The sequence below is a fragment of the Leucoraja erinacea genome, chromosome 5, assembly GCF_028641065.1.
Source record: "Leucoraja erinacea ecotype New England chromosome 5, Leri_hhj_1, whole genome shotgun sequence".
Lineage (NCBI taxonomy): Eukaryota > Metazoa > Chordata > Chondrichthyes > Rajiformes > Rajidae > Leucoraja > Leucoraja erinaceus.
This window is the reverse complement of record NC_073381.1, coordinates 49527444-49553392: the sequence shown is the minus strand read 5'-3', so window position 1 is coordinate 49553392 and position 25949 is coordinate 49527444. Positions and strand designations below refer to the sequence as shown.

At 38.4% G+C, this 25949-nt stretch overlaps 1 protein-coding gene across 2 annotated transcripts in view; it reads left to right on the top strand.

The window, feature by feature from the left end:
* supt3h (SPT3 homolog, SAGA and STAGA complex component) overlaps nt 1–25949 on the top strand; it is a 364405-nt gene that overhangs the window by 13933 nt on the left and 324523 nt on the right. Inside the window, exons 1-2 of one of the 2 annotated variants that reach the window (XM_055635558.1) lie at nt 610–651; nt 7379–7488. In XM_055635558.1, the coding sequence (XP_055491533.1) occupies nt 625–651; nt 7379–7488 (137 nt within the window). In that variant the 5' untranslated portion in view covers nt 610–624. Of the gene's footprint in view, nt 1–609; nt 652–7378; nt 7489–25949 lie in introns of those variants that run through there. The other variant, XM_055635557.1, reaches the window with a different exon arrangement.

Below are 25949 nucleotides of genomic sequence, written 5' to 3'. Positions count from 1 at the left end.
TGGCTTACTGCCTGTTTCTTCACTATTTTTGTTCTTTAACTCCTATCGTTATTCGGAAAATGGGTGAAACTTTTATCCTTGTGACATGATACCACTAATTGGCAGGATTCCTCTTTTCTGGATTGCATAAGTTGCTTAATTTGCAGTACGTTATGGAATTTTTTTAATATCAATGATTCGGATGTTAGGTTATCTTAGCGATGAAAATACTGTTTATTGATTCTACCATTTGCCTCTGATCTTGGTCTGCAATGTAGATACTTAGAAGTTCAGCTGGCATCAACTAACTGGACACTCGGTGTACCTTAGAGTTTTATAGTTTATTTTCGCTCTGCTTTGCTGTAGATAAAATGCCTGGTTCAATAAGAACCCGTTTTTAGATTTTTTGAACTGGGCAATGGTTCCTGGAATGTGAAGAAGTGTTTGAGTAACTTACAATTTCTAAGGAACTGAGGCACTATCAAAAATATTATTCACTGCCCAAATAGATCAATTATTAGAGAAAATATGCAAAATTGGTGCAGTAAATTATGATTTAATTGTGATTAATTTCAGGTGCTTCATTGTACAAATTCTGTACTTGTCTTCTGATGTAGACTTGGTTTGGAAAATAATCAACGTTTCATGCTGGAAATATCTAATCCTCAAAAGGTTTTGTATTTTTAACAAATGTCTCTGGAAAAAAATGAAAATTTATAGTAACTGAGCCAACTTCCAAGGCCTGAACAATTTTGTTTTATGCAGAAGCTTCAGAATTGGTGATTTGTCTGTGGTATTGTTGATATAGTTGGTTATAATGCAGAATTGGTTGTTAAAATGGCCTTCACAGACTTCGTACATCTGAATTTGTTTTACTTAGTATGGCAAACAGCTGTATTTCACTTCAGAGCAGCTAATACATTACCATATGGGTAAAGATTACAGTGTGATTCCAATTTCATGTTCAGCCTACTGCTTAGAATAAGTTGTCCAATGTGTTTCTGCTTTTAGGTTATATTTTAATGTCCGGAAGAAAGGAAATCAGGCAATTTCACATGGGAAGACTTTGATGTGCAAAGAAGTCAATTATCTAACTGCCAAATCTATTGTGGAATGGGGAAGTAATTTATTAAGAGCCTTCAAGAGTATCTGCTGGACCAAATGATGCACCTGTGTCATTTAAAGATGAAAAGTGCAACTTTCTAAATTAAAAACAAAAGTGGCTAACACTTAGTTACAAATCATGAGAAAATAATTACTATGAATATAGCTTCATTGTCATGGGGTTGAGGTTCATTTCTGCTCTTCCCTTGTTGTGGTGATACAAATACCAAGTATTCGTTCTATTTTGCATGTTATATCTCTGCAGTGTGATTTTAATATATAATATGATACATAAATAGCACTGCTGTATGGAACAATGTACAGCAAAAGCTATTATATATAAATGTAGGAAAGAACTGCAGACACTGGTTTAAATCGAAGGTAGACACAAATTGCTGGAGTAACTTAGCGAGACATGCAGCATCTCTGGAGAGAAAGAATGGGTGACGTTTCGGATCAAGAGCCTTCTTCAGTCTGACCCTAAATAAATTCAGTTTAGAATTCACAAGATACTTTATTCAGCAGTTCTAGGAATGTGGGTCATGTCTGCATGAACTCGCCCGAGTCAATTCTTGATTTCTTGATTAGTAAGGGTGTCAGGAGTTATGGAGTGAAGGCAGGAGAATGCGGTTGAGAGGGAAAGATACATCAGCCATGATTGAATGGCGGAGTAGACTTGATGGGCCGAATAACCTGATTCTGCTCCTAGAACTTATGAACGTATGAATAAGTATAGTCTCCTGATAGTAGAATGAGCCCATACCTTTAATTGGGTTGGACGATTCATTGAGTTCTTCAGTGGGTTTTCAAGAATATGAGAGTGAAAATAGCATTGTCTAGCTCACTGCATTGAACTGCTTATCAAAGGGGGAATTGGCTGTCCATTGAAAGAAGATAAATTAAAATTGATTACTAAACCAGAGACTCGCATTAGATGCTTGTCCTTGAAACTTGGATGGTTTCTCTCAATCTGAATTTTTCAGTTCTAATGCAAAATAAAATTGGAACAGATCTTAAACTGTGCTGAACAGCTCTCCAACTATAACTGAATGGGATACAAATTATGGAAAATTTGGTGTCTGCTTGGGTAGTTCTTGTGTCAGAAGGAACTAATTGTTGAATAGTTTGTACATGATGCTTAGCATATGGTTATAAAAATATTCTTCAGTTAAAAAAGTTGGCTCTCATTTGAGCTTGTTTAGAAAATAACTGGAGATTGACATGAGAAAAAATCTTCTACATAAGGTAGTTATCATTTGTACAATAAGTTTTACCACTGTGCTGTACGAGTTAAAGCATTTCAATGCCTTTTTGTGATGGTCGATAAAGCTAGATCCTGTTCCTTTAATTAATTTCTCATTTATGTTAAAGATGGAAGGATGTTGAGAATTATCTACAAATTTGCATAATGAAAAAATCTCAAAAGCAAAATGCTTTCCATTGCCATGTTTCAATTTTGAATTGAAAATGTTTGGTGGAGAGCTTTCCAGAACTCAATAAATAAACAACAGATGAGGGGATTTAATGTTAAAGACGCTGTCTGTGTACTTGGAGACACATTTATAGACTGTATTTTTCCAATTGCTGGAATAAATAAAGGAACCTTATGAAGATTTGCCAATGAATCTTTGATGGTTTGAAATTCTTATGCTGCCTTGCTAATGGGTCTAAAATGTGTTTGTCACTGTGACATTCCATGCTGATCATAGGCAGACTTTTATAATTGAAAAAAAATCAGATTTCCTTTTATGTTGAGAGACAGTATCTCTTTTGTGCATGTACATGTGTTAGATTTTAAACTGTAGAAATATTTTCTCTTTTAATTGAAGGAGTGACAGCAACATAGTTTTAATAATTTTTAGTTCATTATTCTGTTAATAATGGTTTGTAGTAAATTTTATTTTGCTTGCTTATCAGAGATGTTATTTCCTCATAGCATGTTTAAGCACATTACTGGATTGTATTGAAGGGAAGTAAGGAATTCTGATTCTCACTTAGGATGGTAGGAATGAATTGATCTAAACAATGGATAAAATATTATCTTTAGATCAAGAATCCATTGAAATTATTTAGGAATGACTTGATGGATTATACACCGTGTCCTGCTTTTGATTCTTAATGGGCAGGAAAGAACTGCAGATGTTGGTTTAAGTCGAAGGTAGACACGAGAAGCTGGAGTAACTCAGAGGAACAGGCAGCATCTCTGGAGAGAAGGAATGGGTCACGTTTCGGGTCGAGATGTTTCCTCAGACTTCAGAATGAAGAAGGTTCTAGATCTGAAACGTCACCCATTCCTTTTCTCCAGAGATGCTGCCTGGCCCGCTGAGTTACTCCAGCTTTTAGTGTCTACTTTTTGGATCTTAATCTTGATTTGTTAAGTGCAAAATTTATATTTTTCAGGTGCTATAATTTTGAAGTTTTGGTTTAGTTGTACCCATGTTATTTTGCTGAAGAGGATATCCTGGCAATATGCTAACTAGCTTTATTTTGTTCATGAAATAATTAAGGCGGAAACTAGCATTTAAAAGGAGAAATGCATATTAAGAAACTATTAACGCTGAGAATTTCATCCTCTAATAACAGAACTAAATAACAATAAGGTGACGTTGAGTATAATACAATGAATTTCGGAAGTGGCAGCATATTGTGTTGCAGTTACTAGTTGTTGCTTAACAGAAATTCAGTTTTATGTATTGGTTTTGAAAAAGTGTGCAATTAAAACGTGTCCTGCTAAAGTGAGAATATGAATACATACTTTGCTTTTCTAAAAAAAAAGTTGCGTGGACAGTAGCTACTCATTATCTAGTACTGCCTATTCTACTATTCCCCAATGTTTCATGAAAACTGTGTATCTTGGGACCCAATTGTTGCTGAAACTGGATGTTACCCAGGTAAATTTAGGTGATTGCAAGGTAATTTACTGGTAATTAAAAAAAACGTAATGTGTAGGTAATTGAGGTCTGGATTATGTGATTTTATTGTTCATCTTATATTAGTTTATAATTTGTGTTCATATTAAATCTGCCATAATTTCAGGCGCTAGATGTGCTAACTGTTTTTTTTATTAATTACTGTTCGTAACCTTCAACAGTTTGAATTGTAACATCTAAATGAGAACTTGCGTGTTTACTGAATCACAGAAGAATTATACCACACTAAGGGGCCATTTGCACCTTGATTCCTTTCTGGCACTATGCAGCTTTCTGTCTTCTCTGCCCTCGTCCCATATTCCTACACTTCTCTCCATTTTGGCCCTTTGTAAAGACACAATTTGCCTCCAAGCCCCCTTTGGCATTCAAAGATCAAACCATTCACTGATTATTGCCATTTATGGTTCTATTGACAGTCAGGTTAAGGACATTAAAACAGGTCCTAGAACCTGCTCCTCTACTCAAGGTCATGGCTGAATGGATCTTTGTCCCAGTTCACAGTTCTGTCTGCCCATTTCCAGGCCAGAAGTCTAACTCAGCCATGAATATATCATGGTGCATAGGGGCGCATAGAGCAGGAAGAGGTGGAGCCAGAGGGCTGAGGGAGAGCTGAGAAGGGGAGGAGAAAGTAAGGACTACCTGAAATTAGAGAAGTCAATGTTCATACCACTGGGGTGCAAACTGCCCAAGCAAAATATGAGGTGCTACTCCTCCAATTTACGGTGGTCCTCACTCTGGCCATGGAGGAGGCCCAGGACAGAAAGGTCAGATTCAGAATGGGAGGGGGAGTTGAAGTGCTGAGCCACCGGCTGATCAGGTTGGTTATTGCGAAATATAAAAACAGGGATGAGCGGAAGGAACTGCGTTCGGCGAAGGATCACGGAAGCATACGCTTGGTCGGGTCACCGATGTAGAGCAACTGACAGAGGGCTAGAGCAGCGATGCAAAATATAAGGTGACTACCTGAAATTATGAGAAGTCAATGGAGGGTTGGTTATTGCAATCGAGGCTGGTGCACCATCTAGAGCCTCGATGCAATTGAGTTTGGAGTGTGAACCTCTGCTGCACCTGGAAACACTGCTTGGGTCCTTGAATGGAGTCAAGGGGGTGGTTCGGGTGGGAAGGGACGAATTGACCAGGGAGTTACGGAGGGAGCGGTCTCTGCGGAAAGCCGACGGGAGGAGATGGGAAGATGTGGCAAGTGGTGGGATCACGTTGAAGGTGGCGAAAATGTCGGAGGATTATTTGTTGTATGTGATGGCTGGTAGGGTGGAAGGTGAGGACAAGGGGGACTCTGCCCTTGTTATGAGTGGGGGTATGGGGAGTGAGAGCAGAGTCACGGGGTATAGAAGAGACCCTGGTGAGAGCCTCATCTATGGTAGAAGAGGGGAACCCCCGTTCCCTGAAGAATGAGGACATCTCCGATGCCCTAGTGTGGAACACCTCATCCTGGGTGCAGATGCGGCATAGACTGAGGAATTGGGAGTAGGGGATGGAGTCCTTACAGGAAGCAGGATGGGAAGAAGTGTAGTCCAGATAGCCATGGGAGTCAGTGGGTTTATAGTGGATGTCGGTCACTGGTCAGACCGCATTTGGAGTATTGTGAGCAGATTTGGGCCCCATATCTGAGGAAGAATGTGCTGGCGTTGGAGAGGGCCCAGAGGTGGTTAACGAGAATGATGCCAAGAGTGAATGGGTTAACATATGATGAGCATTTGATTCCAGTGGGGCTGTACTTGCTGGTGTTTAGAAGGATGAAGGGAAACCTCTTTGAAACTTACTGAATAGTGAATGGCCTGGATGGAGTAGATGTGGAGAGAATAGTGGGAAAATCTAGAACCTGAGGCCATAGCCTCAGAATAAAAGGACATACATTTAGAAAGGAGATGAGGAGGAATTTATTTTGTCAGAGGGTGGTGAATCTGAGGAATTCATTGCCACAGAAGGCTGTGGAGGCCGTTAATGGATATTTTAAAGGAGGAATTGAGAGATTCTTGATTTATTATTGATTGTTATATTTAATAAAGAATAATTTCACATATCAATCAAAATGATTATTGTCAGATTTCAAAGCAACTCCCTTAAATGCCTTAAGAGACATTGATGTCTCAAAATATGTTTAGTTACAGTTACATGTAAATAGCTTTTTCAAAACTGGATTTTATTTGAATTTAGTAATATTGATGGGAGCTTGTCTGTTTGTATAGGGTGTCCATAAGTTGGCCATTCATAACTTGGAGGGCCTGTGCTGAGTCTTTGATTCTAAATATCTGACTATTTTAATCATGGATTCCAGCATTTTTCCAATAATTTCTTACAAAATTATTTCCAGAAAATTTCGTAAGATCACAATCAATGCATTAATTATTTTTGCAGATATTCTAAAGACCCTAATGTGCAGGCCATCTGGGCCAGTGGACCGGACAGTCTTTCATCCCATTGGTTTGCATCAAATCTCTTAAATACTGATTATTATTCTTTTATGTTACAGATTCACTTTAACATTCAGACTTTAGTTTAGTTTATTGTCATGTGTACTGAGGTACAGTGAAAAACCTTTGTTGCGTGCTAACCAGTTAGCGGATAGACGTTCTAATGTTGCTTTGTGTTTTCTAATCTGAAGAAAGACACAATATATTCAAATTGTTGTTCCTTGCTTCCCATTATCAATTCCTCTGTCTCATCCTCAAAAGGTCTAACTGCCATTTTATCTACTTCCTATGATGCAGAGTGCTGGAATAACTCAGCAGGCGAGGTAGCATCTCTGGAGAAAAGGCTAGGTGATGTTTCGGGTCAGGACCCTTCAGGCCGAAACGTCACCTATCCATGTTCTCCAGAGATGCTGCCTCACCTGCTGAGTTACTCCAGCACTTTGTGTCTTTTTTGTAAACCCGCATCTGCGGTTCCTTGTTTCTACTTCAACCTGTGGTCTTATGCCTTTCAACAGTGGCAATAACCACACCCTCTCCTCTATTTTGAGACGCTTCATGATTTTTAAATATATAATAAATATATAATAAATAAATCCCTCTGGATTCTTTTATTCTAAGGAAAATAACCTTACTCTCTCCAATCCATCCATGTTCCTCGTTTTGTTAAATCTCTACACAGTCTCTGCAGCTTTTCTTTATGATTGTTACCTGGAACTGGACACAACACTCCACCTGTGCCTGAACTAATATTTTATAATGGTATTTCATGACTACCTTGCTCTTATACTCAGTACCTCTATATATGAGACTCGGGATCCTGCAAGCTTCTTTAAAACTGTTTAGTCAATTTGCCCTACCCGTTTCAATAGTATATAGATGCAGCCACTTTAGGAAGCATACCTTCTAGTTTCTATTGATTTTGTGTTTTTTTAGATGAGCAGTAATGCAGCCAGTCCCATGTCAGCTGGAGGGAACACTGCGTCGAGCAGTGGGAAGGGATCGGCAAAGTCAAACAGCTTTGTTGCAGAACTTCAGACCATGATGTAAGTAAACAAACGTGTAAAGCATTTTCATGGTATTCAGCCCAAGTTCAGCCACACAAAGGAACATCAGTATACAACAAATAACATTAATTTTGATTTTGTCTGTCATTTTGTTGCATTGTTAGTCTGTCTCACAGATTAACATGCAAATACAGTATCTGCATTTTGCATATTTAATTATCAGTGTAAAACATTGATATTTATCCAAATAGAGCAAATTGGCATGTGATGACTGGATCCCCAGAGTTTGTCTGCATGCAAACTTCATAGTTACCTTAAGCCAAATGTGATTAATTCATCAAGGTAAATTTGAGCTTTGCAAAATTGTAATCAGTAATTTCATTTTTGAAGAAACATAGAACTGCAGATGCTGGTTAATAAATTGATGATCTTTGCTTTTGGAAGGTAATTGACAGAATATGTTCCAATGAAGCAGGTTATCATTAAATATGCCTCCAATAGAGCATATAAGGTTGAGCTATACTGATGAGTGAGCATTCTTCTGTATGAAGGTATAAGCTTCAATACAAGATGGGTGAGTTGAAAATTTAGATTTCCATTTCAATGTTTAATAGAGGTTAAATGTAATGTGAAAATATTTGAATCGAAGAAGGAAATGGAATGTAAAAATTGCAACAAATGAATCACTTGAAGATTGCGCACCTTACCCTTTATACATGATTGTAGTTTTAGTTGTTTAATGAAGGGGTTAATTTTAAAACAGCCACAATATTCGTTGAAAATTACCAGTGTAAGAAATGATAAAATGAAACAAACAGTGACAGAATCACAGCATTTTGATGTTCTTTTTCTCAGCTTTGTTTCTATGCCAGCGGAAACTATCTTTTGGATTGTCTCTTTCTTTCCAAAGTCCCCTTTGCTTGAAAAACCCAACAAAATGCTGAAGTAATTCAGTGGGTCAGGCAGCATCTCTGGAGGACATGGATAGATGACGTTTTGGGTTGGGACACTTCTTCAGACTGATTGCAGTAGCGAGAAATCTGGAAAAGAGATGGGGGGTGGGACAACATCTGGCAAGTGATAGGTGGGCAGTCACATCTTCCTATCCTCACCTCTTCTGCATTTTGGTAAGATCACCCCATCTACAATTCCTTGGTTCACTTATCCATTCTCATCTAAACCACACTCTCTCGAGCTACTTTCCTCTGCAGCCACAGGTGATGTAACACATGTCACTACACCTCTTCCCTCACATCCAACCAGGGATGCCAGCAGGTCTTCCGGGTGAGGCAGAGGTTCACATGCACCTCCTTTCACCTTGTCTGCAGCATCCGGTGTTCCCGATGTGGCCTTATTTACATCAAGCGAAGACTATACAATTGTTTCACCAAATAATTGTGTTTGATCTTCCTAGGCCTGCTGACTGGTAACCTATTCCCAATCTCATACTGACCTTCCTGCACTGGGCCGCCTCCATTGCCAAAATGATGCAACAGGCAGATTGAGGAAACTGGAGGAAAACAGCACCCTGTATTCTGCTTGTGAATCATCCAACCCATCAGTATGAACATTAAATTCTCCAATTTTAGTTAACTATTCCTACCTGACAATTCCACCCCCCCCACCCAAGATGCGCATCCATCTTTTCCTCTATCTTGCTCCCCTGCCCCTTATTCCTGTCCTCTTCCACCTATATTTCTTCCTCTGGCTTCACAATTCACACCTCTTCTGTTAAACCCTTTTGTCTCCTCTTCATCTCTTGCCTTTGTCTACCTATCTGCCTGTCAAAATCCTCCTCACCTGTTTCCAACTATCAAATGTTGGCTTTGTCCTGTCCCCACCCCTCTTCCAGCTTTCTCTCTTCTACTACAGTCTGAAGTAGGGTCCTGAACCAAACCTTGAAGTAGGGTCCTGAACCAAATCATCACCTATCTATTTCCACCAGAGATGCTACTTGACTTGCTGATTTTGTTTTTTTGGTAAACCAGCACCTGCAGTTTCTTGTGTTTCCCCTTTACTTGTGACAGAATACTCTCGGTCTGAATATCAGGATTTTTCCTTTGATTATTCCATTGTAATTTTACACGTGCAGATGCCAAAGGTAATATTGGCTCACCATTTTTATTGAATCAGTTATATTTTGCTCTGAATTACTAACATTTTGGCTCATAATGTTGTGACCTAAACTGAAGATTTATTTTCTGAAAGGTACGTAAGTATCTAATTGACTGTTTTTTAAAGTTTGTCTTCACTTTTGATTTTATTTGACCATGACAACAAGGAGCATAGCAATGGCTCTATTATTTCACTGTACCGATGTAATCGACACCGGTGGCTCGAACTGGCACAGATGGACCTCATTGATTGTACATCCGATAATGGTGAAGCCGATATTGTACTGCACACAAAAAGAGGCTCATAACAGGCACGGAGGGATAAACCACCAAAATAAATCTCTGTTAAAATGAAAGATCAAAGTTAGTTTTGGCAGCTCAGTACTGTATTTGGGCTGACAGGTTTGTCAGTGCATTAACAAAAATAATGGTTTCCTGTTCTATTTGGTTACAACGTCTGCCTGATTTCTCATGCCTTCTTGGAGGTCTTTAATTGAGATCACTTGTACGCATGCATGACAGGAAAGAAAAAGGCTTATGGTAAGTTGAAATTAGAGCAAGAGTGTTTGTAATGGATTAAAAACGTTTAACTATTGCAGATTTGATTAAAAAAAACCCTGCAAATACTGGTATTTAATTTTAAATACTGTTATTTTAATTTCAAATCAGGATTTTCTAAGAATTCAGTTGCTAGCAACAGATAAGCAATATATTGACTATCATAGCCTATACTTTAAATCATTAACTACATATGGAAATATACTTACATTATGTGGCATTAAGAATATTCTGTAAGAATTTGAAGGTTAATCTGCAGAATAAGCATCGGTGCACTTCAAAAATTAAATCTCTGCTTTGGCTGAAAGCATGTGAGTATAGAAATGTATAAAAGCATTGCTATGTGTAAATTATTGCAGTTTTCGACATGCAGTGCTTTAAAAAAATCAATATGGTACTTGCTTAAGCCACATGAGAGTAACTCTTTTAATCATGGGATTTTCATAATGCTGGACTGACAGATGTCCAGACTAATGGAAGTTATGAGGTGTTGTTCCTCACAACTGACTTGGGTAGTCTATGGCATGAATGTTGAATTCTCCAATTTCAAGTAACTTGCACCCACTCTAACCCTCTCTTCCTCCTCGTATCTACCATTGTCCTCTCCCACTCAGTTTATACCATCTCATTCACATCCCCTTATCACCCTGGTTGTTTCTCTACCCCCCCACCCCCCCTCCTGCTCCGCCATACACTCCTCCCAGTGGATCCCACATCCTCAACCCCCTCCCCCCTTCTGATTTCCCATTAACCATGTTCCTCCTCATTCAATTCAATTTTTCATGTTGCGATCAAATCCCGCAACCTGCTTCTTTTGTTCTCCACTTATCACCAACCTGCTATTACCTTTCCCTTCCCCACGTGACATTTACTTGGCAATCAGCCATCCTCATCTGTACCCATCTACCACTTGTTACTCTGTCCTCCTTTCCCCTCCTCACCTCTTCATTCTGGCTACTTCCTCTCCACTCTTTTGGTCCATTTAAAGGGCCTCGACCCAAAATGCCGACTATCCATTTCACTCCACAAATGCAGTCTGACCCAATGTGTTCCTCCGGCTGCTCTCATTTTTTGCTACAAATTCCATCATCTGCAGTCTCTTGTGCCTCTGAATAATTGTAGTATTGTAAAGTATAATTATAGTTTAATTGTAATGAACAGTTTCATGTTTTCATATTTATGCATTGCTATGGAGTTCACTGGATTTTTTTTGCCAAGTTATCCAGCACAGAGAAAAGTCCTTTTACCAAACTCGTTAATGTCAACCAAAGTTCCTTTCCTGGGATAATCCTACTTGACTGGATTTGGCCCATACCCCTCAATATTCTTCCTATTGATGAACATGGCCAAATATCATTTAAATGCTGTAATTGTACTGCCTCTACCATTCCCTCTGGCTGCTTGTTCCTTATACCCACCAACATGTGGAAACATGCCCTTCGGCTCCCCGTTAAATCTTTCCCCTTTTACCTTAAACCTGTGCCCTCCAGTTAGTAGTCTCCACTACTCTAGTCATCCACCTTTTCTATGCCCCATCTCTATCTCCCTTGCTCAAGGTAATCCCAGCCAGTTCTTATAACTATTAAGTCCTCGCAACATTCTTGTGAATCTTTCCTGCACCCTCTTTAGCTTAATCACATATTTCCTATGGAATGGCAACTAGAACTGCACACAATATTCCAGGTGCTGTACATCTATACATCTTGTAGTCAAGTCAAGTCAAGTCAAGAATCAATATTCTTCCTATCGATGAACATGGCCAAATATCATTTAAAACTTAGTTAGTATAGCTGTAACATGACTGTTCAGACTGTTGCACTCAGAGTCTGGTCTGATTAAGGCAAGTATGCCATTTGCGACTTTGTCTCCACTTGTGGGGAACTATGCACTTTCAGCCCTTTGTTTCTCTCGTCCCAGGGTTCTGTCATTCATTGTATATCCTGTTCTGGTTCAACTGCCCAAAATGCAATACTTCATACTTGGCTTGAATTCCATCTGCTATTCTGTTGCCCACTTTCCCAGTTGATTGAGATCCTGGAAACACGAGGAACTGCAGATGCTGGATTCTTGAGGAAAATGATGCCCAGTAACTTTATATATATATTACTATTAATATTGTTGAGGTATCAAAACCTGCTATAGATTTTCAAGTTCTTTTTGAGGATGATGAACATGTGGAGAACCTTAATTATGTTGTATGTCTTATCCTGAGCAGTTTAAAAATTGGTGTCACACTGCTTCTGATTTGTTGCTTTACTCTTGCCTTAAACTGTTCCGACATCCGGAATATGGGTGTGCCGAGATTAATTAGCTGAAACATTACAGGTTAAAATTTATCACCGGAATACAAAACCTACACCAGAAACTGGTATTACAGATTTGAAGTGGAGACAATGTCTTCCTTATGGGCATAAACACTCTCATTATCTTATTCTAATAATATTAGTCAATATTTTTGTCAACTAACCGGATCAAAAGAACTAGTTATTTATTTGCATATCTTGGTCCTGGCTACTTCATAACAAACAATCCAAATTGTCTAATTTGCTAATAAATTAATTAAATTTGTTTCAACTGCATGTGTTGGTTGCAGCTCATTTTAACACAGCACACCTTGCAAAAATTTCTTACATGGAAATAAATTTGTTTTGAATTTACAACTTGGGTTCTAAAATAAAATAACTTTTACAACTAATTTACAAGCCATGTGCATATGAATCACCATTAAAATAATAACAATAATTAAACTAGAAAACAGTTGGTTAATCATGTAACTCCTTGTACCATACATTCTGTACTTCATATGCAACCATATGGAGGCATTGTAATTTTCAAATGTAGCAGATTGTTTTGAGAATGATTTAAAATGCGTTGAGTCAGTTATACAGCATGAAACAACGATCAAATGTTTTTGTCACAATGACATTTAGAAATTTAATCAGGTTATGGAGTCAAATAATAAATAAACCCTGTAGGATAGACACAATTTATTGGAATAACTCAGCGGGGCAGGCAGCATCTTTGGAGAGAAGGAATGGGTGACGTTTTGGGTTGAGACCCTTCTTCAGACTTCTCCAGCATTTTGTGTCTATCTTCGAATTAAACCAGCATCTGCAGTTCTTTCCTATACAAATCAACACTGTATTTGGATAGTGGGAGGGTGTGATCATTGCCCAGGTTAAATGTTAAATTTGAAAAATCTGTTGTCAGAAAAAAAGAGAAAGTGTCCTGAGAGGTTTGTGAAGGAGACCATGGGTTTTTTCCACACTGTCCTGTTGTGATCTTTACACGTGTCCCATATTTTTTTGTTTTAGCATCACGATTCTCTCCTCCAAGCAAATCCTTTCCTCCCTTTACTCAGTTTAGATTTATTGTTTGGTATCCTCTCAAATAATAACTTGATCTGAAGGTTCATTAAGAAATCATTTGTATGAATGTAATTGTTTCCATTCTTTAGTATGTGCAGATGTCTGCTTGCATTTTTAAACATAATATATAGCTAGAGGAATTTTCTTTGCATATTTTGATGTTTCATAACATAACATAAAATAACAATGAAACCACACTATCAAATATAAAGGATTAAATTCCTTTCAAATCACTCTGCGTAGCAATTAGTGCTAACCTTAGTAAGATGGTGCTCTCCCATTGTTCAAGATCTCTTCTAGTCTGCATGCGACAGGAAAGAAAAGACATGGGAAGTTGAAATGATTCTTCCCAGTTTCATGGATTATCAGCTATGACTCGTTTGGCACATTCTTGTGTCTTAGTTGCTCGATCTTGTGTCAAGTTCACTCCAGAAACTGAGTACAACAATATAGGCACATTCAAATGCACTGAGGGGTGACTATTGCTATACATATTAAAGCATGTACTCGCTTAGGCCAAGTCATTCAAAGGCACGGCATTTTCTTCCACTGTTATGCAGACGATACACAACTCTATCTCCCCCTGAAGCCCAACAACTGATCTAATCTATTCAGCCTTATCCATATAAAGTGTTGGATGGCCCAGAACTTCCTCCAACTAAATGAGAGTAAGTCTGAGGTCATCCTACTTGACCCCTCGGACGCAATCAAAACGATAGCAGACTTGGAAGCCTTACTCCATTACTCAAACCTCACGTCAAAAACGTTGCCGTGATATTTGACTCCGCAATGAAATTTGACAAACAAGTCGATGCCGTGGTAAACGCTAGCTTCTTCCAGCTTCGGACGATAGCTAAAATAAAACAATTCCTCCAATTTGACGACCTCGAAAAGATCATCCACTCATTTATCTCCCCCCGCCTTGATTGCTACAACTCCCTTTACACTGGTATCGGCCAATCATCCCTGTCCTGCCTGCAATTGGTCCAAAACGCCGCAGCAAGACTCCTGACGAGCACGCAAAAAGGGACCACATCACCCCGATTCCGGCCTCTCTCCACTGGCTCCCTGTGCGGTTCCGAATCAATTTCAAGCTCCTTCTTTATGTATACAGAGCCCTTAACGGGCTTGCCCCCACCTACATCAAAAATCTGCTTACCCACCACTCCACCTCCAGGTCCCTCAGATCGGCCGACTTGCGGTTACTGACCATCCCGCGGTCTAGGCATAAGCTCAGGGGCGACCGCGCTTTTGCGGTTGCAGCTCCTAGACTATGGAGCAGCATCCGTCTTCCCATCAGAACTGTCCCCTCCATCGACTCATTTAAGTCTAGACTTAAAACTTATTTCTACTCTCAAGCCTTTTTTGAGGTCCTCTGAGGGAGTGCTGTATGTATGTGTCTATGTATGTATTGTTGATCTATGTACCACTGTTTGTAGCATGTTACTATCTGCACCAATGTAAAGCACTTTGGTCAACAAGAATTGTTTTTAAATGTGCTATAGAAATGAACTTGACTTGACTTGACTCTCAGTTGGGTACATAACATGGCATACCATTGTTTGGAAGAAAGGCAGGGAAATTGTCTTTGGTTCCCTGATCAGTTTTAATCCCTCTGTGAGCATCACTAAAACTGAAAGAAGACTGCTGTTGTAGGAACTTACTATACATAAGGTGGTATCAGTTTTTTCTATATTATTATAGCCACCAGAAGTTCAAAAGAAAGTAATGAACTTAAAGATGCCTTGAAAGAGTCTTTTAAAATGAATATTTCCCTTCCTTCCCATGAATGGAAAAGAGAGCAGAGTGGCTAGGGTTAATGTGAGGGTGAATTTCAGAGGAACTAAGTAATCACCAAAGGTACATAAGTGCATCAAAATAGCAGGGAATGCCTCCAATGTCAGATAATTAATTCACACAGGAAAAATGAACAAAAGGAGTAATGGAAGAACAACATTTAGTTGAAAAACATTCTTGAGAAAATAATTATGCTTAAGGAAGTGAAATTTGATGGTTACTATCATTGATTGTTAAGATGAATGATATTGTTTAGAAACAGAACTTTGGAAATGTTGCCCCTTATATTCTTGTACAGTTGGCAAAATGATACATTTATTTTTAGAAATAATAAATTCAGTATTATTCCAAGTTGCAGTGAATCTCCAAAGCTGATATTTTTGGAATCTATGCTTGAAGAACACAATGTTATGCACAAGTTGTCATATTTTAAGATAGGAGCATTTGAGAACTAAAATTAATGTAATTGCTAATCAAAAGATAACCACAGCAAAATAGTGCATGAAGATATGTTGGGCTATTTTTGTTTTGGTATGGATGTAGTATGTAAGAATTTGACACTTGAAGATAGATCATTTAGGAACCTGAAATTAATTGCTTAACATTAAATTCCCTAAAAATATGTACAATAAGATGCAAAGGGAATTTTGTTAAACTTTCATTGCCAATCTAAAGACATTGTTTAAAATGTAATGGATGTTCTTGTGTTTCAAATATTTAAATGCAAGCTACTGTTCTTGCTATCCATTGTAAATTATAAAATCGAGAATCAATTTTAAATGTTCATGATCTTTCCAATTTTTAATAGTACTTTTTAAATGCATGATTTTAAGCTCTGTACCTGCTGTAAATCAGTCTTTACAAATAGCAATAAGCAACTATTTTTTAATAATGCTACTGAGTGGCTGAATGATTTCATTGAAATGAAGGTATTTGACACTCAAGTGCAATTGGGATGTCTTATCTTTGTTTAAAACCTTGCCTTCAGTCATTTGGAAGGGAACATGTGCCATATGAACGATAAAAAAAAAATGACACCCACTCAATTTCTGACGTAGCATAGCTACAACATTTAGTCATAGCATGTCCACTTCATCCTATGGAAATGTGACAGTTTCACATTTAATTAACCATGCTGTTCTTTACATAATATCATTTTACATTCCAGCTTTGAAAAGTATACTGCAAAGAAACATTTAATTTTGTGATTTTTTTTAATAAGGAGACATTTGACCAATGTTTGTCTTGCACAATTGCTTTGTTTCAAAACTATGGTTTCCTTAATTTGTAATAAATAGCCCTAGTTTTGTTTATTCTCTTTAAATTATTACCGTTACTACAGACTGAACGATAAATTATTTAAACATTTTACTTGAGCGTTTTTATGAATACATTTTCCCATTATTTCAGAAACTCTAATTGTTTAGTGAAATGTGGTTTTAAGTCGATGGCATTTCTCCAATTGGCCTGGCTATTAGAGAGAGAGAGAGAGAGAGAGAGAGAGAGAGAGAGAGGTTGATTGGGTAGGTGGCATTTCAGGTCAAGAATGATTGTAGGGGACAGAAGAAAGCTGTAATAGGGGAGAGGTAGGGCAAAGTGGGACAGGTGGGACAAAGATGGACAGAGGCAAGGTTTTTTTCGATAGGCAGGTGGTTGAAACAAAGGATTGAATTGTTGCAAATTATGAAGCCAGAGGGAGGAATATGACACGGGGAAGAGAGAAATTGGTGGTAGTCCATGCGAGGGAGGAGAGAGAGGGATGGGGTGATGGTAGGGTGGTGGGGCGGGGGGGGGGATTGAGAGTAGCAGGTAATATTGAGAGTAGGGATTATCATGTTTGCAGGTGGCTGGGTGGGAGGAGGTGTACTCCAGATAAATGTAGGAGTCGGTAGGTTTATAGTAGATATAGTAGATATCAATCGATAGTCTATTCCTTATAATGAAGATTTTGTCAATTTTATTAACTTCACCACTAACTTCCATCCTGCCCTCAAATTCATTTGGGCTATCTCTGACACCTCTCTCCGCTTTCTTGATCTCTGAGTCCTTTACAGTGGACAGACAATCGACTGATATCTACCAGAATCCTACCAACTCCTTCAGTTATCTGGACTACACTTCCTTCCACCCTATCTCTTGCAAAGACGCTATTCCCTACTCTACATTCCTCCGACTGCAGCATCTGCTCCTAAGATGAAGTTTTCCATTCTAGGATATCCCCACCAGTCTCCACATCCAATACATCAACCTCCGACCTTTCTGTCACTTTTTACTGGACCCCAACACTAGTCACATCTTCTCATCTCTCCCCTTTTCTGCCATCTGCAGAGACCGCACACTCTGTACCTCCTTTGTTCACTCAACCCTTCCCCCTATCTGGCTTGGTACTTTCCCTTGCAACCATAGGAGATGTAATACCTGCCCCTACACCTCCTCCCTCATCCCTATCCAGGGACCCCAGCAGTGCTTGCAGATGAGGCAGAAGTTCATATGAACCTCCTCTAATCTCATTTATTGCATCTGGTGTTCCTGATGTGGCCTCCTGTACATCGGTGAGACCAAGCGTAGACTTGATGATCATTTTGCTAAAAACTTGCACGTCTGTCAAGGCCAACTGAATCTCCCGGATGCTAATCACTTTAACTCTGCTTTTCGTTACCATACTGACATTTCTGTCCTGGGCCTCCTCCATTGCCAGAGCAATGCCATGGACAAACTGGAGGAACAGCACCTCATATTCTGCTTGGGTAACTTACAACCCAACAGCATGAACGATGAATTCTGCAGTTTTCGTAGAACTTTCACTAACCCTCTTCTTTCTCCTCCATATCCGCCCTTCCCTCTCCTCCCCTGTGCTGCCACGTATTTCTCCCGTCCCCCTTGCTACTTTTTTCTCTCTGGCTTCATAATTTGCAAATATTCAATCCTGCTTTCATCTCTGGTTTTGTTCCATCCATCTGTCTATCAAAATCCCACCTTGCCTGTGTCCACATGCCACATTTTGTCCTGCCTCTCTTCTCTTTCAGCTTTCTTCTCCACCTTCCCCCCCCCCACTAACAATTAATGTGAAGAAGGGTCTTGACCCGAAACGGCAATATCCACGTTCTCTAGAGATGCTGCCTGACCAGTTGAGTTACTCCAGCACTTTGTGTCCTTTTGATTCTCTTCGACTGCTTTGCGAAATTATGACTATATTGTAATTTATTTTTTTTAGCTATATTTAGAAAAAAAACAATTTTATAGTTCCCTTCAAGCTCATTGGTTTTAAAAACAAACAACTGTGAGTTGAATAGTTGACCTGTTGGCTAACCATTTTGAAATTTGGATTTGAGAAATATTTCTAAGTGTTTTGTGTGTGTTTCAGAGTCTATTCAGAATAAGAGTATTGTGTGATAGTAACATAATCTCAAGACATTAACAATTATTGTGGCATAAAAGTTATTGTTAAAATGAAGGTATAGTGAAAATCTGAAGTCTGGTTTGATTGCAAATTTATGGTGTTTCTCTTTTGATCCTTTAATACATTTATGTTTATATAACTTGATCTCAGTTTAAATAGATTTATTGCCTGTCCTTTGTGGATGTTGATGGCTTGATCTGAGATAGTTATCTGCAGGAAGAAATCCATAGTAATGATTTGACCATGTACGTGTACAATTAGAGTGAGAAACTTAATGAAATATGGAACCAAACATCCAATATCATTTTGGGCCTCTCAATTTTATTTCATTGCAAGGAAATAACCTGCATGCTGGTTTATTTTTTAGTTCTTCCTCTTGTATTTAATTATTTTGTGAAACAGTGATGTGCAGCAAAGTGAGCAAATAGAGAAAAAGCGAATTATTTCAAGTGAAAGCAATCATAATCATACTTTATTAGCCAAGTATGTTTTGCAACATACAAGGAATTTGATTTGCCATACAGTCATACCTAATGAGTCCTGTTCTAGCCACATTAGGTAAATTAGATGCGTGATTTGTTTCATGAGACGTATCAATCTGAAAGTTCCCTTTTTAAATTTTCTGTCATCAGTTTATTTTCTTCTGATTACTTTTGTTATTTTTGTATTGTGAACATGTGTTGAATGAGGACACAACTAAATTTGGGTATGATCATGATTGCAACTCCTACTCCGCTTCAGAGACTACATTCACGCAGAAGAGTTACTCGGCTGAAGGCTATCTGGTTGATGAGGAAACCTTACCACAGCATGAGTCATTTCCTTAAGTATGGGATGGAGGGGGAAGAAGGACATTATTAGAGAACGGAGTAGGAGGTGAAGGACATTAACGTTCAAGTGATGCAAGAACATGCTGTCTGAGATGTTTTTAAACAGACATCCCCAAAAAGTGGACACTTTGAAGAATTCTAAAACATCAGGCAATGTATTAAAGCACCAGAAAATGTTTGTCTGGCCTTATCTGGTGTTCTCATTCTTCAGAAGTATAAAGAGAAAATGTGGTGAACAAAGAGTGCTCACTGACAGAACAGTACTAAATGTCAGTGGAAGAAATATTTTCACAATAAAATTTCTCAAAATTAGACAGCAAATCCTTTTTGATATACTCTTAAAAAAAGGCATAGCTGTGTAGAGACAACAGTTTCAGATTCTTTGTCGTAGGTTGTATACATGGAAGACTTTGAAGTTTACTAATCTTTGCTCCCTCACTTCTGTTAACTATGTCACCAGACTGGTTGCCTGGCACACAATCATGTATATGCAACAGTTTCCTTATATTAACTAGTGGGACGTCTGAAGTCTTTGAAGCTTGAATATTGTTTAAACTGTCCAAATAAGGTGGCGTGATTCAGGAAAGCACAATTGATATTTTCCAAAGTGAAATTTACAATTGATTGGTTTATTGGTAGTTTTTTTAAAATTCATTTGTATTTATAAGATATGGGTTTTGACAATGCTTCAGTATCTTGAGGAAGCGATGAGCTGCTGCTTTGACCTGCTACAGCAATTTTGGTGAAGGTACTTCCACAATGATATTAAATGGGGAGCACCATGATTATGGGTTAAAAATGAACAGGATATTGTGTGTCTTGGATGGGAACTTGGATGTGTGGAGTTTCCATGCCCTTGTTGTCCATTTGCCTTCAGGGTGACAGAAGTTAAAGGATGGGAGGTGCTGTCAAAGCTGCCTTGACAATTTACGGTAATTGAATATTCCACATTGTTGTTGGAGGGAGTGACCATTTAAAGTGATGGACGGACTGCCTATCAAGCAGGCCGTTATAACCAAGACAATGTTTAGTTTCTTGAGGGTATAAAGCTACTTTTAATCTGGCAAATGGAATGTTTACTATTACACTCCTGTCGTGCATTTTCTGGAAGTCAAAGGAGGTCAATTGAGAAGCTTGGCATGGAATACCAAGCTTCTGACAGGTACTTGTTGCCACTGTATATAATTTGGCTGATACAGTTAAATTTCTGATCATTGTAACGCCGAACCCTCCTGTACGTGGAATACACCAGGGCATGAGGTTAGTGATTTTGTGGAATACAAATTTGCTGCTACCTCATAGATATTCAGTTTTTGCACAGCTTCATCGGTAAGGATTTATTCCATTTGACATGCTGGGATCAGCACCAGTTACAAGCAGATACAAACAGTAGCAGGTACAAGTATAACTCGTCTAATCCTGCCTCATTTATTAAGGAAACACAGTATTGGTCCAATGGGCCTTCTCTGAATTACTTGCAAGGCATTCATTGCCTTTTTTATGCAGGGAGATTCATACCATATACAGTATTCCAAGTGTAGTCTGGTGAGTGCTCAAACAACTGAAGCATTACCTTACTTTTGTAGTTAATTTCCCAGAAATAAGTGATAACATTCTATTAGCTTTCCCAAATAAATGCTGTGATTGTGTGCTAGTTATTTGCAAATCAACCAATAGGATATATTTTACCAAATTCTGTTACTAGGTACATTGTAACATCTTGGAATTGCAGACGTGAAATATACAAGAAAAACTGCAGTTTGTCATGATATATCTACACAACAATTAATGGGCTGTTGTTAAAAATAGCATTAGTTTTTATTTTCCCTTTTCAACAGTGAGTTACTATTACATGAAGATTTTTAAGGGTTTATTGTTAAACATTAGGTCCCATTGCATTGTGCGAATTCCAAAATAACACTATTATTGTTTAATGTATTTTATGTCCAGTGCATTTTTTAGTTTCATTCATTTTTCACTCGTGCAAGTAAAAAGATATCGTCAATTTGCTAAAGCTGGAGCTTCTGTGATTAGTGAATCATCTTTTAATTCTTCAAACAAAAGTTTAGTTTCTTTAAAGGATCTGACCAAAATAAGAACCAAAACCGTCAATAAAGTTTCTAAAACAATGAAGAGCTGTAATGGTGTGCAATGTCCCTGGAGAAAGCAGCATGGTTAAATGGGTGAAATGCATAAACTTGGTCTTTTTCCCTGTGTACCAAACAGCTGCACTATTGTCTCACCATGATGATTCAGAATCAGTTGAGGGTAACAGTTTGTAACTTAACAAATCTCCCTATCAAGTTCAGTTTGAAGGCCAAGTACTGAGTGTAGATTACTGAAGATAACTCGAGAGCTTTCACTGAAGATGAGTCAATTTGAGGTTGTGAAACTGTTCTTTATTAAAATGAAGAGGCATGAAATTTCAGATGCTAAAAGCATTGAATGTAATGAATCATTAATTGAAAGATTTTTTTATACAACAGACTGTAAATATACAGCAAACCCTGTCCATTAACTGGAATTTGTCTGTGTCGACAGTGACTGTTGTATTAAATTTGCTCAGACAGAAGAAAGTTAGAGCTGTTGGCTATGGATTAATTTGAGTTTTACTGTGAAATTTGAATGTAAAATCTAAAATTGATAGTACTATTATGGCATTTTATCTCAATTTCATTAATCACCCATATATGCAATGTTAGATACTTTTCTCAATGTCCGATAATATTGTCCAGATGGACTGCAAATTATATAAATTTGCGTGTGTTAAAAAAATATGAAATGAAACTAGAAATGCACAACAGATCAATTGACAGCTGAGGGAAATGATTTGCCGTCTGGTGATGGGTTGAGATGAGTTTTAGGATCTTTCTCTTCAAAATGCTGACCACTATGTTATGCATTTCTAACATTATATTGTTAATTAAAGTTGTGATTATATTTCATTGCCAATTTTGAATAGTTTAAAATATCAGATAAAGTTATTTGATTTGATCATCTAATGTTAGTACCAATAGGATTTCTTTTACCAGCAGGTGAAGAATAAATGTAAAATAACTTCAATATTTGTAGAAAAAGTGAGTGGTATTGAGTGATTCTACTGAGTGCACTGCTTTTGTAACCTTCAGTGGATAGGGTAGCTTGTTTATGTCTTAGTCAATGAATATCCTTCTGTGAATATTACTGACACATTGTCTGATAATTTAACTTGCTGATATTTGTAGGCCCCTACTAAACACAATTTTGTTGCTGTGTTTTCTTAAAGCAATGGCTTACTTCAAAAGTATTTCATGGCCTTTGATTTGGAGAGGTCCTAAGATTGAAAGGTGCAAACAAAATACAATTTAATGTGTCATTAAATTAGTTTAGATAGACATAAATTTAATTGAAACAATTTTGTGACTAATATTTCAGAAGCAGCGCAGGATATTAGCCATTTGTCTTACTTTTATGCCTCTTGATACAATTAGTGGGACATACAACCTTTAAGATTTTGCTGTCAACTGTCTTCTCTTAAAGTAGAAAGTCTTGTCTGGATAGCAGCTGTGGCATAGACTGAGAAATTGAGAGAAGGGGATAGTGTCTTTGCATGAGGCAGGGTGGGAGGAAGTGCAGTCTCGATAACTCAGTGCAGGTGGGTTTATAGTCATTCTCAGTCAATGTCATGTCATAACAGTCATGTCAATTAATGTCTACTAGACATCCACCGACTCCCACAGCTATCTGGACAGCACCTCTCACCCTGCCTCATGCAAAGATGCCGTCCCCTACTCTCATTTTTTCAGTCTTTGCCGCACTTGCGCTCACAATGAGGCTTTCCTAGATGTCCTCCATAGTAAACAAGGTTTTGCCCTTGCTGTTTCAATCAAATCCCTCACCCGTGTTTCCTCTGTCCTGTAGTTCTGCTCTCGATCCCCCTCCGCCAGACAGAATAAGGATACAGTTACATTTCTGCCCATCAACATTGGCATAAATGTAAGGACTAGGCCAATACTATCCACATTCCGTCTGGGGGGGGGGGGGGACGTAGCAAGGATACATTCCCTGTCCTTGTTTTTTTTCCCCACCAGCCTTCACATGCAACACATTATTTTCCAATATTTTTGCTGCCTTCAACATGATTCCACCACCAGCCACATCTTCCCAACCCGACCCCTTTCTGCTCTCTGTAGTGATCACTCCCTCAACTCATTGGTTCACTCATTCCTTCCAACCCAAACTACCCCACCACAGGTATTTTCCTCTGCAATTGCAGCAATGTACCTTTTGTCCCTACGCCACGTCCCTCATATCCATGAGGGATCCCTGCAGCCATTCCAAGTGAGGCATATATTCACAGTGCACTTCATCTACTGCATTCGATGCTCCTGATGTGGCCTCCTATACATCAGTGAATGCAAGTGTAGACGAGATGACCATTCACCGTGCTCAATCTGCCAACACCTGCTGGATCTTCTAGTTGCTAATCTTTTTAGGTCCCCTTCCCATTCCATCCTAAACTTTCTGTCCTGGGCGTCCTCCATTGGCAGAAATAGGCCTCACGCATACTGGAGGACCAGCGCTTCATTCTGCTTGGGTAGCTTTCAATCCAGTGGTATGAAGATTGAATTCTCCCGTCTCAGGTAACAAACATGTCCTTTTTTTAATCCTCCTTGTGCCACACCCATGTGCACACCCATATCTCCCATTATTTTGATCCTTTTTCATTCCCCCTCGTCCCTGGTTCCCTTCTACCTATATCCCTTTCCTCCAGCTTCACATTTTACTCCTTACATTACACTTGATGTCTTCCTTCTTTCCTCTAGCCTATGTCCACCCATCTGTTAATGAAAATCCCTCTCACCTATATCCATCCACCACTTGCCAGGCCTTGTCCCATCCTCAGCTCTTCCACTCTCTCCCCCTTCTACAATCAATCTGAAGAAGGGTCCCAATGAGAAATGTTGCCTCCCCACATCCTCCAGAAAGGCTGCCTGACTCTTGAGTTACTCCAGCACTTTGTTTTAACTTTATATCGCTTTTTTTAAACCCCACCATAGGAAATATACCTTTTCCTGTAGGTTCCAACCACCCCGTTATCAGATCATGTTAAATTAGTTAGATTGACACTTTTTACTATCAAACATTACATGGAAATACGTGATATCACCATAATTAGTCTGAAATTAGGAGCACTAACAAACTATTCCTGACTATTTTATACATTGTGATTGAAATGTTTTCTTATGGTTGATTATATGTAGAATTTCTTTGAAAATAAGTGTTGGGCATTGCCAATAGATACAGTGATTAAATACCTTTTTATAATCCAAAATTACAAATTCTGCCCGAGTGGCTTTTTCATCAAAAATGCAAGCTAGTGGCTTTGACAGCAGTTGTGCTAGAAGTTTACTTTCTGGTTAATATGCCAACGTTCAGTTTGACTTCTTGTCTTAAAAGAAACATAATGAAAGTACAAATGTGTGTAGATCAAAGAGATTTTATCTCAAATATTTGTGAAAAAATTGCTCCTTTATTTTCACTTAAGAATTAACGCATGTAGGTTAGGTCACATTGAGGGCAGTTACCTTTCAGCAGCTTTTGACGGTCATTGATGATTATAGCTTTGAATTCCATCGCAGCCCTGTTGCTCTCACTGGCTGAGAACTTAAAATCTGGCATTCAAAACAATCACAATATGCTTTCCCTTGTCAGGGGGTCAATTATTTGGATCGGATGTACATTTTCTTGACTCTTTCTCCTCCCGTCTAAGTGTTGCAGTTCTATCCCCTAACTTTTACTATGCCTGTATAAAAAAACGTAACCGTCTACACATCTTGTCTGCACTTACATATTTTTTTCAGTTCTTAATGTTAGGTATTACTTTTAAGGGATTTAATTTAATTGGCATGAAGAAAATAACAGATTCCCTATGCTTGGATTGTTGATGTACCATTGCACTCTTAGAAAGTTGACCATATTTAAAGTTGCATCCAGGAGCAGTACTGAAGAAGCTGTTTCCATTTACAAAGTTTATAAAATTGACTGCATGGTCCATTTCAAAGCAGATACAATGAGTCTCTTATACACTGTCAAACTTAAACAACAATAAGAGTTGATATAGCGTATACTATAAAATTCAGAAATGCAATAACAAAAGTTACTATTTGTTTGCCTTAGGGACTGAAGCACACTCTTGCCATCCCTTTAATGGTACACTAATAAGGGATGAAATACGCTAACACTTCAAAGCTTAGACAGGCTGCAATGCTGCTCTGCAATTCTGTTTGAAACTTATGGGTGTTCTTTTGTACTCTTAAAGATAAAGTTACAATATTTGTTTAAGTTTTTTTTTACAGGTGCTACCACTGATTCAGCAGGAAGAAATTACTGAGCAACCTTTGCTATTCTAGTTTGTTGTAGGAGCTGAAAGCATTGCCGCTCTATACCCACA